Source organism: Centruroides sculpturatus, unplaced genomic scaffold (genome assembly GCF_000671375.1).
Source record: "Centruroides sculpturatus isolate CEXI.00-Female unplaced genomic scaffold, Cexi_2.0 scaffold422, whole genome shotgun sequence".
In the NCBI taxonomy this organism is placed as follows: domain Eukaryota; kingdom Metazoa; phylum Arthropoda; class Arachnida; order Scorpiones; family Buthidae; genus Centruroides; species Centruroides sculpturatus.
In genome coordinates this window covers 544,060-561,409 of record NW_019384777.1, presented here as the reverse complement: position 1 = coordinate 561,409, position 17,350 = coordinate 544,060, and the positions used below count along the sequence as shown (strand labels likewise).

At 25.4% G+C, this 17,350-nt stretch overlaps 1 protein-coding gene across 1 annotated transcript in view; it reads left to right on the top strand.

The window, feature by feature from the left end:
* Positions 1 to 17,056, top strand: part of LOC111629106 (nisin transport ATP-binding protein NisT-like) — a 20,949-nt gene extending 3,893 nt beyond the window's left edge. Inside the window, exons 3-4 of the mRNA XM_023372970.1 lie at positions 16,454 to 16,569; positions 16,644 to 17,056. Of these exons, the coding sequence (XP_023228738.1) occupies positions 16,454 to 16,569; positions 16,644 to 16,904 (377 nt within the window). The 3' untranslated portion in view covers positions 16,905 to 17,056. The remainder of the gene's footprint in view (positions 1 to 16,453; positions 16,570 to 16,643) is intronic.
* The last annotated feature ends 294 nt before the right edge of the window (positions 17,057 to 17,350 follow it).

Sequence of the window (17,350 nt, the reverse complement as noted above, 5' to 3'; positions counted from 1 at the left end):
TATTAAATTATAAAAATTTATTATATAATAATTATTTAATTAAATTTTTCTACATAAAAATTCACAAAAGAAGTCATTATTATATGACAAATTTATCCAGACATTCCACATTGTATATATCAATGTGCAATGTATTTATGATTAATCTCAGTTACATATTTTGTTTTAATATTAGTTAATATATAAAGGATTGTTCTGATTAATTATATTGTTTTTACCTTAGAAAACGGATTATTTAATTAATTTCTGAAGAAAATCATCACATAAATATCCATTTATCTTGGATTTATAGCGAATATTTATATACATAAATTCGTGTTTTTGTTATATTCATTATATGAAATTGCTTTCGGTCATCAACCCCGTCGAATGGATTCATCTCTAGATATTTATATAATTGATTCTATCCCCAGAATTAATATTATACAATCTCTTGAGTATAGTATTATTATTATTATCTGCACATTAACTCTGTTATCGTGTTTTTACATATTTTAACATCCACAAATTAAAAGTTATGCATGTAAGATAAAGAAGATAAGAAAGAACACCTACAAAAGTTATACATTTTGAATTTTTCTGTTAATTGAGTATAAAAAGGGCCTGCAGAAACATTTAAAACGCACCAAAACATAGAAGGGCCCTCCAAAAATTTAATCTTTTATGCAAAAGATACGAGAGTGATATAAATTTTATAAAGAAGTATTGAAAATTTACTTTTTATTGATTATTTTTTTTCATATATTTTATGAATTAAGAAAAGTTCGGGCCCCGTATTTATTACTAGCTGAAGTCCTGTCATGTCTTGATCGTGCTCTTAAACAAATAAATATAGGGCAGCCCAAAAATCAGTTAACCGTTTAAGAGAGTAAATTGCAATTAATCAATTCCTTAATTATAATATTACCATCAATTTCGCAAAATAAAGCGTGTTGTTCTAATCTTACTATTTATAGGCCTATGGTAAACAAAATATGGTTAACTGACTTTTGGCCACTTTGTATAGATATTTTAAAGTTTGTATTTTAAATTAATTCTAGCAAATGAATTGATATGTGACTGGCTTGCTTATTTTTAAATTGACTCGAAAATAACTTTTAGATTTTTAACTTTAGCATCATCAGATTTAAAATATACAATATTTATAGATTATAAGCGTTTTTTTAATTTATTAATTCATTAGTTTGAGATATTTATAGTGATTCTGTGCGAAAATCTTAACAGTAATCTTTTCTATTATCATAGATAATACATCTCAATGTTAGTGTTTAACATTACTGTTCGTAAATTATACATAAAGTTATCTGTTTAGAAAATCTTTTAACTTAATTTGTAAGTAAAATATGCATAAATAACAGAATTTATTTATGGAAATTTCACTTTAAATTCTATATTATCATCATGAATTGTTTTTAATCAAAATGCCATATTACCTCAATATTAGAATATTAAAAAACTATTAGTTAATATTTATTATAATTTTATATACAGTTATTATTATTATTTTGCATTTTAAGACACATTTTTATTTAAAAAAAAAAATATTAGATATTAAATCGTCAGAACTTTATCCTGAATAAAAACAATCACAGAACAGAAAAAGTAATCCTTGTATTTAGTAGTATATAACTTCTAACGTGTGTAACAACTGCTAAGAAGTAATAATTGGCAAGTGTTGATATCAGCAAGTGAGAGTAAAGTAAACCTTGATTAATTACAGGATAATGATAGGTCACTAGTCTTAATCTCTAAACTTAGAAGGAGTCCCGAGAGGCTTTTCTTAGCATACTACGTGTATAAAGGGGGGTTAACGAACTGCACAAAATCTTCATACTAAGTTGACTTGAAAGAAGAAAACTAGTGAATTAAAATCTCGATGCAATGTCTGAAAAACTATAAAATTCCCGAAACATTTAAACGTTTTCTTTTCTTGTTTTATTTCGGTGAATAAAAGACTTTTGAACTTATTAATAAATAAATAACATTGAACATTTTAATTTTAATTATATATAAATAAAATAAGATGTTAAGAAAAAATGCGTTTGTCTTCTTTGTGAAACCCTCATCTTGTTAAGATGATAAATACTTTCACCACCTTAGCTATATGTCAGTCATTGTACACACGTGTATTCGGTTCTTAAATACTTTTCTACATTGTTCTGAGCTATCTTAATGTTTATTTTTATGATTTTCTGTTTGTTTCTTTAATAAAAATTAATATCTAAAATTGACGTAAGAAATTGTTACACGAGCTTTGCTTCAACTACTGTGCAATATCCATTAAATTTTAAGCCATTTTCAAAATTTATTATTACTATACAAACCAGACAAGCTTATTATAATGAATATAACTAAACATTTATTTTTTTTAAGATAAAAAGAATTTTTTCAGCACCTTTTGCAATTATCTCGTTTACTTTTCTTCTCTAGCGTCGTGTTTCTTGCATAGTAAGGTTTCAAAGATAGCATTACATGTGTTTTTGGCTCTTATAAGTGTTTCCTATATCTTTCCAGTTTACTATGATTAGATTTCATACAGATGCCTTCAATACTTAATCAAAATAACAGAAAATTAAATTAAAAATTAAATGTAACTTTTATATTTAATAAAATTAATTTTTCATTGCCTTAAAACATTAAAAAGTAAAACTTGTTCCTCTTTTTTATAGACGTTTCAATAATAAATTAATTTTATTTTCATACCTAGAGCTGAAATTTCTATTCAAGATATACTTTAAAATACATTTTTAACTTCTTAAGTTTATTATTTATTTATTCCTGTATAAAATTAAGAGATTTTTTTTTTTAGAAATTTATGAAATAAAATATAATTTTATCGAACATTTTTAACGATTAAGATTTCAAAAGTTAAAAAAAGAGCAGATATTTTTCGGTTTCGATTTTCAATTTAGTTTCACTTCGTGCTCTGATGAGAACATCTTAGAAGGTAGTGTGAAATATCTTCAAAATAAAGGACATGGAAAATCTAGAAATCTTTCAGTGGTATTGGATATAATATAGAATATATATGTATTGCATTTGTGGTATTCCTTTCATTAAATTGTATTGTAATGCACGAATGAGTAAGAATCCTGGCATTTATCTTATTATTCAAATTTCCTGATTGAATATGTATCAGTTTAATAATACACAAACACGAAAACTGTAGTAAGAAAGATACTTTTTATGGTTACAAAATGCTATTTACCTTTTATAACCTTTACTGCTGCCCTCAATCCTCGAATTTTTAAAATGTATTCTACCACTCCCATAAATAATACGTTGTTTTTTGTTTAAGAGGACAGGAGGGTTTCATTTTCTCACCTGTAATTTTAATCTATCTTAAGTACAGTTAAGCAAATTTAAGAAATTCATTTTGAACCATAACTTTCCAAAATAGTGCTGTATGAAGATAAAAATGAGATTTTTTAAAGAAATGCTTCATTATAAACTCTACCCCTTTATTTTTAAACAACGGTAATACAAAATTTAGTATCTCTCACAATAGGTGTGCAGTCCAGATTAAGAACAACTAGAGTAAAAAAAAAAAGGTAAGAATATATCCATTGTTAGTTTCAAATACTGCACATTATAAATGAGTTTGTTAACGATGAAGTACATTGTAAATTGGTGTAAATGAGTGATTAAAATGTCACTTTTAATTACTCATTTATGCAAATCTTGTATTATGAAATATAAGCTTCTTAAATTTTTTAATAATTTTCATAATTTGTTATAAAATCGTAAATTTTCTGTAATCTTTAAACTTGAAGAGTTGTGAAAGTATTTAGTTAAATCAGCATCTATGAGAATAATTCTATATTGATTCTATAGTTTACATGATCTATTTTATCCTATATATATATATAATCATGCAGTTAACACTCTCAATACGTACAGTAGAAATTGAAATTCTTGATTTAACGTTCTTTTAAATAGTACCGCGCTTGTAAAACGCTAATTGATGCAGTCAAACATCGATTTAACGATAGCATTTGTTTGCCTCTAAAATTAGCACTAAATCTACAATAGAGTGACACTAAACTGAAGTACATAAAACAATAAAATTTATATATATAATATATAGTCTATATAATGATGAAGTCTTTTCACAACTTTGATTTTGAGTTTGAAAATCTCATTATTTGGTGATAACAATATCGTCTACAACGCAAAATTGTGCTATTAATAATTCAGAAATAGAAAATTTCTCTATTAAATGTTTATGGGAAAAATCCGTTTAAAAATATTCATTGGAGATTTGCGAAGATGGCGCTACGTAGGACGGCGTTATATCAAAGTTTGCCTGCATTTGAAAATAAATATTCTCCGTAAATATTAAACTCTTTAATATCTAAGTTACTAAATGCAGAATTTTGCATTGTAAACAATATTGTTATCATCAAATCACATGACTCAAACTCGTAAAACTCTTTACTGTATACAACTCTTGTTGTTATACATTTTTCAGTTTAGCATCACACTCGATTTAGTGGATTTAGTGTCAATTTCAAAGGCGTACAAATGGCGACTCTAAAAATAATCTTCGCTGTATATTTATAAATTATTTTAGTATAAATAAAATTACCTTCATTAACTTGATTACATTTCTAGAAATCATTTTTTAAATTGTACACTTTAATATTTTTATATAGGCTAATATCTTCCTTTCACATAAAAGTTTCTTTACAAAGATATATTTGTCTGTAAAAATATGTATCCTATCCATATTATTTATAAATATTAAATAAAGAAAACACATACATTACTTCCATTCGAAGTTTTAGTTGTCAAAACTAATCTATATAAAAATTTCTATTATAATTTTCTATTTTTGTTATATTTTCTTTAAAAAAACTGCCATTTTTCAAGAACCTCATTCCAAATTAACATGTTTTTTTCTTTTTTTTTTTAAGACACGGTATTAAGCTTTAACCATTTTACAAAATAAGTGTAAGCGTATACTAATTTAGAATTTCTATTGATATTTTAACTGTCTTCTTTGAAGATTTCTAACATCGTATCTCATTAAATTTAAAGTGGTTCCGTACTATAACGAGATGAACATTATTCTGAGAGAGTTATTATTTGATAGAATCAAATTTCGACTTTATTTTTCTTATTTTTTAAACTTTTTTCCTTGTGGAAATCCATACAGAAAGCAGCTTCAAGTTACTACATTATTCTATAATCTATAAATAGCAAAATGCTGCTATATACACATAAAAGATTTTTTTTTTTTTTTTTTTATTCTACAAAATCCAAAATGTCATCAGCATTAGACCTTACACGCTTCTTGACTAGATATATACTCGTATATAAGAGGGGTGAATAAAATCCAATACATACAAATTTTCGATCCTGTCAAGAGACTAATACACTGATCGACCTTCACATCGTGTGTTGGATAAACAGTTTTAGTCGACTCAGAATAACATTCAATAAATCTGTATGGCTGAATTTTAAATTTTTCCTGTAAAACATGCAATTTTCTTTCGATCGAAGACTGTCTATTATCGAATTTCCAATACTCTTTTTTACTATAGTTCAATATCTAAATGATTATATTTATCAAATACATTTAAATTTTTATGATTTAATTAAAATATTCACGTTTTTCTTAATAAAAATCAGTAATTTTCTATATTTTAAGTCATTTTCTCAATGACAATTACTAATTTTTTCCCTTCTTTTTTTAAATTTTTTTAAATATTTATCTTAAAAATTATAAATTTAATTAAATTTTTACAGTTAAAATTTAGGAAAAAATAAAAATTAGAGAGGAAAATACAATTTATATTGCTAAATCCATTATATGTAATTCAAATTCAGATATATATATATATATAGGACTATTTGCTAGAAACTCAAATTATTATTTATGAAATGTAATAACATACACGAACAAATAATAAAGTCCTTTATATTACCAATTCTTTCTTGTACATTAAATATTAATAAAGATAATACATTTTCTCTTTTATGTAATGCATTTATTATTATCATCATTAAGATTGTATTTGTTTCGAGCTTAAAGGATTTGTATGATAATAATTTTAATATAATGATATTTAACTTAAAATAAACTTTTAAATTCGATGATAAAACATGATTAAATGTTTTATTGCAATTAAGAATAAGGCGTAAATTACAATTAACCGGTGATATTTTAAAGCAATTTGGATATTTGCCATATCGATTTCATGTTGTATATATATAAAACTAGAAAAGATCTTTAACAATTTTATTTATTGCTAATTGTTAAATTGGGAGAGAACCTCTTTTATATTATTTATTGTTAATCAATTTAAATTACTTTCTTATTTCTAGGAATAATTATATTTAATGTGAGATAATTCTTTGAATTGTTATCATTATGAGAAAAATATAGCAATAATATTTTTTATTATATATATTCTGTTTAAAAAGTCATAAAATAAGCTTATTAAGGTTATATTTTATTAAAGAATTTTGCTAAAGAATTTGATTTTGATACGACATTTTTGATTAAATCTGAAAGTGATAGCAGAGATAAAAAAAGGGTATGAAGTTCAGAATTTTTAAAATAAATTGTTAATTCGACAATTTAAGCAGTTAAAAACAATTTTTAAAAAAATATACGTTTCAAATTAGAAAATTGAATAACCGTCAGGTGTACTTATTCAAAGTCTAAATTCTTCCAAAATAATATATGTCTAAGTTGAAAATTTAAAAGAAATTATAAATTCGAACAATTCCGAAGCTACTATAAACAACTTTTGAATGAGAATTGCAGCATCTAAAACAGATAAGTAATAGTGTAAAGTCCTCTAAGTGCATTAGTCCAAAGTCTCTTAAAAGTGTTCCAAAGTTTAATACTTAAAATAAATATTTTAACAATACAAAACATTAGAAATACTTTTTTTTAAAAAAAATAGCTATAAACTTCCAAATTAGAAAATCAGACAAAGTAAAAATCTCTCAAGAGCACTCACTTGAAGTCCTTCAAGTGAGTGCTCTTGAGACTTAAGTCAGTGTTCAAAAGTCTTAAATTTATAAAAATTTCGAATGCAAAAAGTTGTAAAGTAATAAATAATTTTTGAAAGGGGATTACACAGAATTCAAAATAGAAAATTTAACAGAGCAAAGTCTTCTAAGTGCACTCGTCCATTCTCTTAAAAGTACTGAAGTGCAATAACAGAAATTAGAAAAATTCAAAGTTTTTAACATAAATAAAACACAAAATATTTTAGCGAGTGCCTTTAAAATAATAATTAGTTTCATTTTTTATACGATAAAATTTAATTAAAATACAACAAAAACTATATGCATACTTTAAATTTATCTGTTTAATCTATCTGAAGGTTTTGATATATAGGCATTATATATAATATGACAACTTATAATTATTCCATAGGCATTCTAGATACCTATATAACATGAATATATAATTATAATTGTTAGGAGAATTAAAGCTAATAATATTAAATCTTGAAATAGGCACGTGCTCTTTCCTCTTATTGCCCACGGGAGAAAAGAGTTAAAAAAATAAATTCTTGAATTAATAGAGGAGAATATTTTATAGAAATTAAAATTGGAAAGAAAGAATAAGAACATGAATACTGGAAAAATTATGAGTATTTCTTTGTATTCAAGTATTCGCATTCTATAGATCCTTAGAATGCCTATAAATGCAACAGGTATTTATTATATCTATAAAATATTTTCAATAAATATGTGCAGAATTTTATAGACCTTAGAATATTCTATAAAAATAAGTAAAATAGTTATAACTAATTTTTTATAGAATATATATAGGTTATATATACACATGTATTCTGTAAGATATTCACATAAATTACTTTAAAACATGAATATTTTAAGCTCATATTACGGTATAAAACGTAAAGCAGTCACGTATATAATAACATTTACAGGAGAAATGTCATATCCTTCTATATGATAGTTATAAAAATAAATGTGCTGTATTGATAACCTGTTTACAATCAATACATTTGATTACGATAAGTTCTGAATTTGGTATATTTAAAATGATTAATTCTTTACATAAGTTTATCAGTTTACTTATGATGAAAATACTTAAAATTAGCAATAAATGAAATCATATATTCAAATTATTAGATAAAAATTGATTTTAAGTCAAATTATAGCAGTGTTTTTACGTAATGAAGAATTCATTAAAAGTTTTTAACAAATAAGTTGTGTAGATAAATAGCTTCTTAAAGTTAAAACATATAATAAATATTACATCATATAAGTTATATACACATTTAAACAAATAAAAAATGTATACATTATATATATATATAGCCTATAATATCTGTAAGATATATTTTTCCGTCTTTGTATTATTTATAAAGCTTCATTTCCTGTTGATGGAATTAAGCTTTACAAAAATAAATTAAAAATATAGACTACTTTTATCGTTTTTATCAATTATTTCTTTAAAATTAAAAGCAAAATATTTCACATCGATAGAACATTTTACGATTTGGATCTATTATTAATAAAATAAATAAACTTAATGTTTTTTAAAATGTTTATTACTTTGTGTTATAAAATATATAATCAAATATAGAAATTCTTTTAAAATGTTCATTATATTAATGAAAAAAGAAAAAAATTAATTTTAACTTTCTTAAAATAATTTGTTTTTAAATTATTTTTTATATTTTATATGAAAATTTGAAGTAAAAAGCAGTGAAATTAAGGAAATTTTATTAATTTTCTAATGTTAATTTTAAATTATAAACATAATTTAACTTCAGATATTTGATATTGTCTAAGTTGATTATTTATTGCTTCCTACTTGAATTTCATTTCTGAATATATTTTTTTTAGAGCTTCTAAACGATGAAACGACTCCTTACTGTAATTAATCAATCAATGGCAAATTCAAACCTTTTTTCAAGAAATCAAAGGTTTTATCAGGCTTCTTTAAAAAAAGAAAAGAAAATAAATGGTTTGATTTCTTAGAAAAAAAAGGTTTAAATTTGCTCTTGATTGATTAGATTATATGCACAGTAAAATATGATTAGTTTTGATATTAAGTTAGTGATAGTTTTTCGACATTTTATTACAAAAATAACTAACATACTTATTTACTTTGAAGGAATCAGTAGAAATTCTTAGTGAAAAGCTAGAAAAAGTTCTTGCATTGAAGCTCCCAAACCTAAAAGTTATATTAAAGCAATTATCTTCAAGCAATAGAAATTGAACAAAAAGAAATCCTACTTATTGAACACCGAAATGAAGAAGGGGATAAAGATGAACAGGTTAAAATTGCGATTGTTCAAAGTTTAATTAAAGAATAACGAGTTTGTTTGGAATAGTTTGAATTCATTATAATAGTGTTTCTGAAAGTGTGTTTCGCGTAATTTTAAGTTCCATGAAGAGGTGTAAAGAATTCCGCGAGACGAAAATTCATAATGATGGAAAAACTTATTGACGTTCCTGCTTCAGCATTAATTATTCAGCCACTGACAGCGTGTGGACATTCCATCGTTTTTTCACTCCAGAAGCTTTTTAAAAGACAAATACTTGCTTTCATTTCACGTATTTTTGATTTAATTTTTTAGTAATGAAATATACATATTCTATGGATAAAGAATCAGAAATGTTGATAGTAATGGAATATAAATTTGGAATATAGATGGAAAAAATTATCACGTTTATTATTCTTTTAGTTATATTACATATACAACGAAATAATTTGAGTAGTTTATAAATTCATAAAGACATAAATAATTCACAAGTAAATTTATATAAACATAAGGAGCTTTGAATGAATTTGATTAAAGTTTAAATGTTATGTAAATTTGTCAAGAAACTGAATATGTGCTGTTTCTTTTTAATATATAAAATAATATAATAAACCCATAAATTTCTCATATTAATTGCTTTAACAAGAAATTAAATCCTTTCAAGATGTAGATCTTCTTATATACATATATATAGTTTCCTTGCGAATGTCAATAATATAAATATTTAATTATTCGAATTCTATTTAATTTTACAATTTTTGGCCTTTGTATAAAATATACTTGAAAATAAGAATGTAAACAAATTAAAGTAATATATTCTTTCAATAACTCCATAAACTATATACAGCATATTGACTGTACAAAGTTATACACAATTTCTCCGAATATTGTGTAGAACTTTGCTTTGTGCGTTGGGCTTAGTACGACGAATGGTACCCATGTGAAAGTTTTTAAAACTATGTGAAGAAGATTGGATAGTTTATGGAAACAAATTGTATTTTTCTCTGAAAAAAAAGGTAGTTTATATGAATTTAAAACAATATTTTGTATACTAATACGTTAAAGTTGGTTTGTTGTAAGTTCAAAACAAAGGTTAAACGGGTTTCTGTGGATTCAACTAACTTAAAATTTATTCTTCAAAGAATCAATAATAATACTAATGATTACTATTGTAATACTACTAAAATAATTATCATAATAGGCTACTGTACCAGAAAATCCATTAGAATATAGATTTTTTGTTATGTTAATTATAAATTTATGGTTAGTCCCTGATTTAGAATCCTTTAGCGCCCTGGAGCTAGTAGAGTTTGGCATTTTTTCGTTTAAGGTTTTATGTATTGAAATTTATAAGGGATTCACATTGTTGTATTTCACTTTATTATAGCTTAAATTACTTCTTCAATGTATTTGAAATGTTTAGTTATTCAGTTTTTTTTTAAAATATATGCACTAACAAAGGAAAAGTAAGGGATTAGTTCGAAAATTTTAGTCCCCAAAATTTGGGCTCAGCAGATTCATTTATACAGTAAATCCGGTAATATTTATTGTACAATAAATGATTTACTATACAATATACAATTAGTTAAAGCGAGGCACTTGCGCACTAACTGGCTACATAGGTTTATTTCATCAGGATCTGACCAGAAATGGAATGTAATTTTAGGTGAAGAAATGATATTTCGATTCCTGCTTCTATGAAAAATTATGAAAATAATCGTATTTAAACCTGCCCTATAAAGCAATTAGCTGACATATTACTGCATCTGAATTATGGGTTTTTCAATGCACGTACCATAAATCTAAAATTATAGATTTATGATACCAATTGTGAATATCTAATTCACATGCTGTAATTATAGATTTAGGGGTATATGTATCTTGTACAATAAAATAAGTTACAATGACGACTACTAGTCACAAGATCGTTCACACGGAGAGTTTAATTAACCTCTCTCATTTGACAATTCAAACAGAAACATGTTACTGTATGTATGTATCAAGTATGCTTTATAGACTATATCATATTTATTTTATATAGACCATGACATTATGACCATGTCACAATAAATAATTGCTCGTTTAATTTTACTTCATCATCTCTTAAATATTACCATCAGACGACGTTTTAATACTTTACTTTCTTATTCTAAACTAATAGTTTCGTTTTTACCAGACACAAGAGTTACAAAAAGAGAAAGACTACTATTAATTTGTGTTGGACAAGAAATAAAATTTAAGGACTCAAATTAGGATGGTATTTATGAAACAGTTGAAAATAATCCTAACATTGAGTTGAAAACCCTATATATTGTTTATTTAATTTTGTTTATAATTTACAGTTAGTCAAGAAATATTTATAACTAACTATTTTGTTATAAATGTTCTCCATTGTACAATGGCATCCAGTGTCATCCTTCTTTGAACACGAAAGTTGGCAACTCTACTGACTAGACCATTGGAATTTTTTTTAACTTAGTTAAATCTATGTTTTTACATTATTTGACAGCACAGACATATGAAATCCTTTCGTCATTGACACTTCAAATTTTGTTTATAAACTACAGAAAATATAATACTTTATTCTGTGTTTATAGTCCAGATGTTGAAGGTATCATAAAATAAATTCTTTTTTCTTGAAAACAAGTTTACAAGATCCTTTCATGTATCTTTTTGTCATTTTAATAATTTTCGATCAAACAGAATGTCAAGTGTAGAAACCATTTCGAAGAAATATAGCTTGATATTTTTCGATGTACAGTATAATAAATATTGTTTTCGTTATAAACAAGATTTTGGCGATAATTGGTAGAGAGCAATTCTCAAAGATTTATGAAAGGAAACGTAATTTGGTCATTGGATGATGATTTACTGTCGAAGTTTCCTATAGGAACTCCGATATAGTGTAAACTCTCACGGCTTAAACTTGTAATTGAAAGCACGCGTTTTTATTTTTAAGGTGAAATAATAAGAATAAAGTTTTTAAAAAAAATCAGAAAATATGATCTAAATTAATGGAAAATAAAAGAAAAAAAATGGAAATTTTAGAAGTAAAATATTCTCAATCGATTCTAAGTGAAGCTAATGTTTAATTCAATTCAATTTTCTGAGAAGAAAAAGTATGTTAATATAAGACCAAAGTGATGATTTCCACTGATGTTATTAAGAACTGATTTAAACCGTTACTACTGTTGATATGATTTACACTGATAGTGTGTGTACTATTCGTAATATTTTTAAACGACTAACCTTAATAAGAGTAGTTTAAGAAGTGATTTATATTTCATAATAGTATAAATAAAAATACTTTAATATTTTAAATACAATATAGTATTTAAAGTATTTCAAGTTCACAATGTTTTACCAAATTTCCAAAGTCTGCACTATGATGATGTAATTTTAACTAAAATTGGAAAATTAATTTTGTTACAATTTTTTTTCTATTTTGTTAAGGATTATTGATAAAATCGAAACTGATCTGGAGAGGTGGCGATAGATAGGACTGATCCTCTAAGGCAATTTTAGTAATAACAAGAGTTTATATTGCAATAATTTTATCATTGCTTTACAATTATTATATTGTTTATTATAAGTAATTTTAAAACAATAAAACTTTTACATATTGTTTACTTTTATTACACGAATCACACTCTATAAAATTTCCACCCGGATCATTATTGTACCAATAAGATGCTTAAAATACAGTATTGTAAACAAAGTTCATAATTTAAATTATTCATATGCAAAAATACTACTATTTTAATACTATTCATAATTTTCCTAATGTTAATGAAAATTAATTTACGTGATATTAATTTTAATGTTATTAAAAAGTATGTCTATTTATATTGATATTGTTGATGTCTATAATGTTACGAACTGCTTCAATTGACACAATTATTCATAATTCTATAGATACTACAAAGGAATTATTAATATTGGCATTAACTTAGCATAAATTAGTACTTAAAATTAAGAACTGATATTAAATATTTAAAAGATATAAAACACAAATGTTTCGATTTTCAAAGTACAAAATTTCAGATAATGACATTGTAGTGAATACAATATCGCTTGGGACAGCCTTTCATTATCTAGACCGACGCATCGCAAATTGGAATCTCTGTCTGTTTGTCACAACAATCTCAGGGAAAGGTATACCCGATATCATACGCAAGCCAAAAGCTGACTCAAACTCAACAAGAGTGGTCTACGATCGAACGTGAAGCTTACGCTGTCGTATGGGGTCTGAAGAAGTTCGAGACATGGATCTTCGGTGCGAAGATTGAACTGTAAACTGATCATAACCCATTGACATTTTTGACGAAGAGCGCACCTCAGTCATCGAGACTACAGCGATGGGCATTGGCTCTACAGAGATACAACATTATCCTCAAGCATTGTCCCGGAGCTCATCTGAACAACGCAGACGTTCTTTCGAGACTTGTTTGAAAGAGAGATGGTGCACTTTGTATTTGTGACATTAATAGTGATAAGGATTGCAGGCATAATTTGTGTAAACGAAAATAGTCAGTTGTGCATCACGTGTGTGAACTTTGTGTAATTTCGTGGAGGCTCTGTTCTATTGTACTCTTATTCTTTGAAACTTTGTGTCAGATCTGTGTTCGGGTTAACACCCTAACACTTATGTTGCGGCGTGGGTGTATTGATATGGGACTTACTTGTCCCCCGGAGTGCGATCTGTTATACATAAATATGTATGCTACTGTATGGTATATACCTTGTCGGATTTATATTTATATGTTATTTTATTTATTGTTCTAAGAATGTTAAAGTTAAACATCTTAAAAAAGGATGTTAAAAGAAAATGTTTAAAAATTAAAAAAAAAAAACAAAAACAAGAATTTGGAACGAGAGAGAAATTCGAATGTTGGGTCGAAGGAGATAGTTGGTTTTGGGAGAATTAAATAAAAATATTTCGAATTCATTTTCTTTGAAAGATTTTTGTTAAAAATGGGACCTGTAGCGATATTGTATTCACTACACACATTAATTAGGGTTAAGTTATAATTTTTAAAAATAATTATATGTAAAAAACAGAATTCAATTCCTTCAATAAAATTATACATTAAATTTATCCAATGTAGAATGGATAAAACCACTGAATACTGGTAGTTGATCATGGGTTCATGACTCACCAACAGGCTGGCCACGTAAAGTTTTCCGGATTTCTTCACGTGTCTAACAGCCTAAATATGGACTAGTTCCAAACTCTTTCTGGGAGGCACTCCCCTTGGCAGATCGCCTGTGTTGCATTGTTGTATCCCATCATACCAACCGATCCGATATACAGTAGAAATAATAAATTGTATTTAAGATAGAAATAAAAACATAAAAATGGTTAAAGGCTGTAATATTTTCTAACAAAATATATTGATCTTGACCTAGATAAAACCATTTTAAGATATTAAATTTAAAATTTTGTGAAATATTGATTTTTTCCCCTGCTTGAAATAATAACTGTTGGCTCCGATACAAAACTTTACTTTTAATAATTATTATTAAGGTTTGATTGTACCATTCTTAACAAAATTAAGTGTGTAATCTATTGATTAAATGTAGTAATCATGCTAATATCTTAATAGAATTTATATCAGAACGGAACTAACTGATCGTATGAACCCGATTAGGCAGTAAGACATAATGTGCAGGAGTTTGATTTTATTACTTAGATATGAGAACTAATTAGTATTAAAAATAATAAGAAATTATGTTAATCTTCATGTTCCATTTCTGTTGGCTCACATATTATATCATGTAGTTCTTCATATTCAGCACCAAGCCAATTGAACAAGAACACTGCATTTATTTTAAATTCTTTAAGAGAAACTGCTTAACACCATTAGAATTTTATTGATATCAATAAATATTTGCTGTTCTCCATCGAATTTCGTTCTAGATATACGCAGACTTGAATTTGAGTTTGATTTTATAATACGGATCCTTCAGCCTCAAGCACTTAAACATTTCAAACTTCATTCATTTAATATGTTAATATAATAATACAGTCAAACTTCTAAATAACGATTATTGACGGGGACATAAAAATTGGCCACCGGTGGCGAAAAAATTAACTCGAATAATTATCCAACAAATTTCAATATAAGTTTCAAAATAAAGTTTTAATACTTTTATTAAATATATTACAAAGTAATTATGATAAATAATTTTATAAAGAATTTACTTTCCTAGAAGTTAGCATAATTACTTTTTGATCAAGGATGTAATTCTCTCTCTAAAATTTGCTGAACACAATGTCTAATTTAAATTCATTTGACATCGAAAAATTAATATTAACAATTTCTCTCTAAAATTTTCTTTCAAACTAATCAAGTTTTATATTTTTTGTAAAACAAATTCCTCGAATACTTCTTTCATCTTTTTCTTGAATTTTTAAAATTTATCTTCTTTTAAGTTAAGATAAAATCTTACACCAGTTTCACGTGTTCGTAAATATAAATCAGAATAAATATTCTAATAAGTCTATTCATATTATTACCAAGTTTTAAATCAAGTTTCGATGGATTATACAGAGTTAATCCTTAAATAAATGGTGATCTAAAAATCAATTAATTGAAATATAATTTCTCATTTTTATTTAACAAACAGTTAAGGTATATATCTCTATTATCGGATAAGAAATAATGAGGAGCTTCCAGCCATTTTATTAGAAATGTTATATCAAAAAATAATAAGTTCAAGAAAAATTGGGTTGGCAGTTGGCAAATATAATAATAAGTACGGTTTTTCGATAGATCCGTTTATGATAAAATCCAATATATGTGAAGTACATAATATTCAATTAATTCAGAACGTCTTAGAAATATTCTTAGTTCAAGACATTTATGATTTGAGGAATCGTAATAGCCCACCTGGGTATAATTTAATTTTAGAATACCAAAGTATTAATAGTTAGACTATATGGATACGAATTTGTCTTTTAATGTTAAGAAATTTTTTATTCAATTTAATTTAGATGTAATAAATTAATGAAACAATAAAACATTGTACAATGCAGGGATATATTCTGAATTATAGGAAATCATGTTATATGAACCATGTGTTATGTATAAATTGTGAGTTTAAGAAACATATCCCCCCGTGTTGTACACTGGTTCACTGTATTTTTAAATGAAATACTGTATTTATTATATTTTTAAAAGTATGAACATATTTTTTAGGTGGCGAGAAGCAGAGAGTAGCTATTGCTCGTGCAATTTTAAAAAATTCACCAATTTTTATTTTTGATGAAGCTACATCATCATTAGATTCAATAACTGAAAAGGTAATGTATTTAACTAATTTAACTATATAATATAATTTAAAAATAAATCTTGAAGATTATATTTGGTTTTACAGAAAATCATGGCTGCATTACATAGAGCTTCATTAGGAAGAACATCAGTATGCATTGCACACAGACTTTCTACAGTAGTGGATGCAGATGAAATTCTTGTCTTAGATAAAGGTGAAGTTAAAGAAAGGGGAAACCATCAGACTTTATTATCTGATACCAATTCACTTTATGCGCAATTATGGTATACTCAGCATCAACCTGATCATCCTATGTTTGTCAAACAAAGTGGAAATAATAACAGTGATGCATCCTCTACTAAGTAGTAAAAGAAAAATAATGTGATTGTGAAAATAAGTAAGAATAGTGATAAATATAATAGATTTTATTTAAAACTTTTTATTAAGTAATATAGCAAAGTGGTCAGTCATCATCTAATCTAATATATTATAAACATGGTAAGATTTAAACTTGAAATAGTTTTTATATTAAAAATCATAACAACAGATTTACTATTAAAATTTGTGTGAGTAAATGAAGATAAAGTACAATATAGAAAAGCTTTTTCTAATGTGAGGTCATGTATTTATAATTTCTCCTGAGAGCTTTATAATTTTTCAATCCATTATAAGCAGTTTATTTAATATATTTTTATCTAAGGTATTAAAAGGGTTTAATTAATTAATTTCTTAATTAAAAACATTGCATTTTATATTATTTTTCTTTGTTAAATTTGACATATATATGTCAAGGTTTGGAAATTTAATAAATG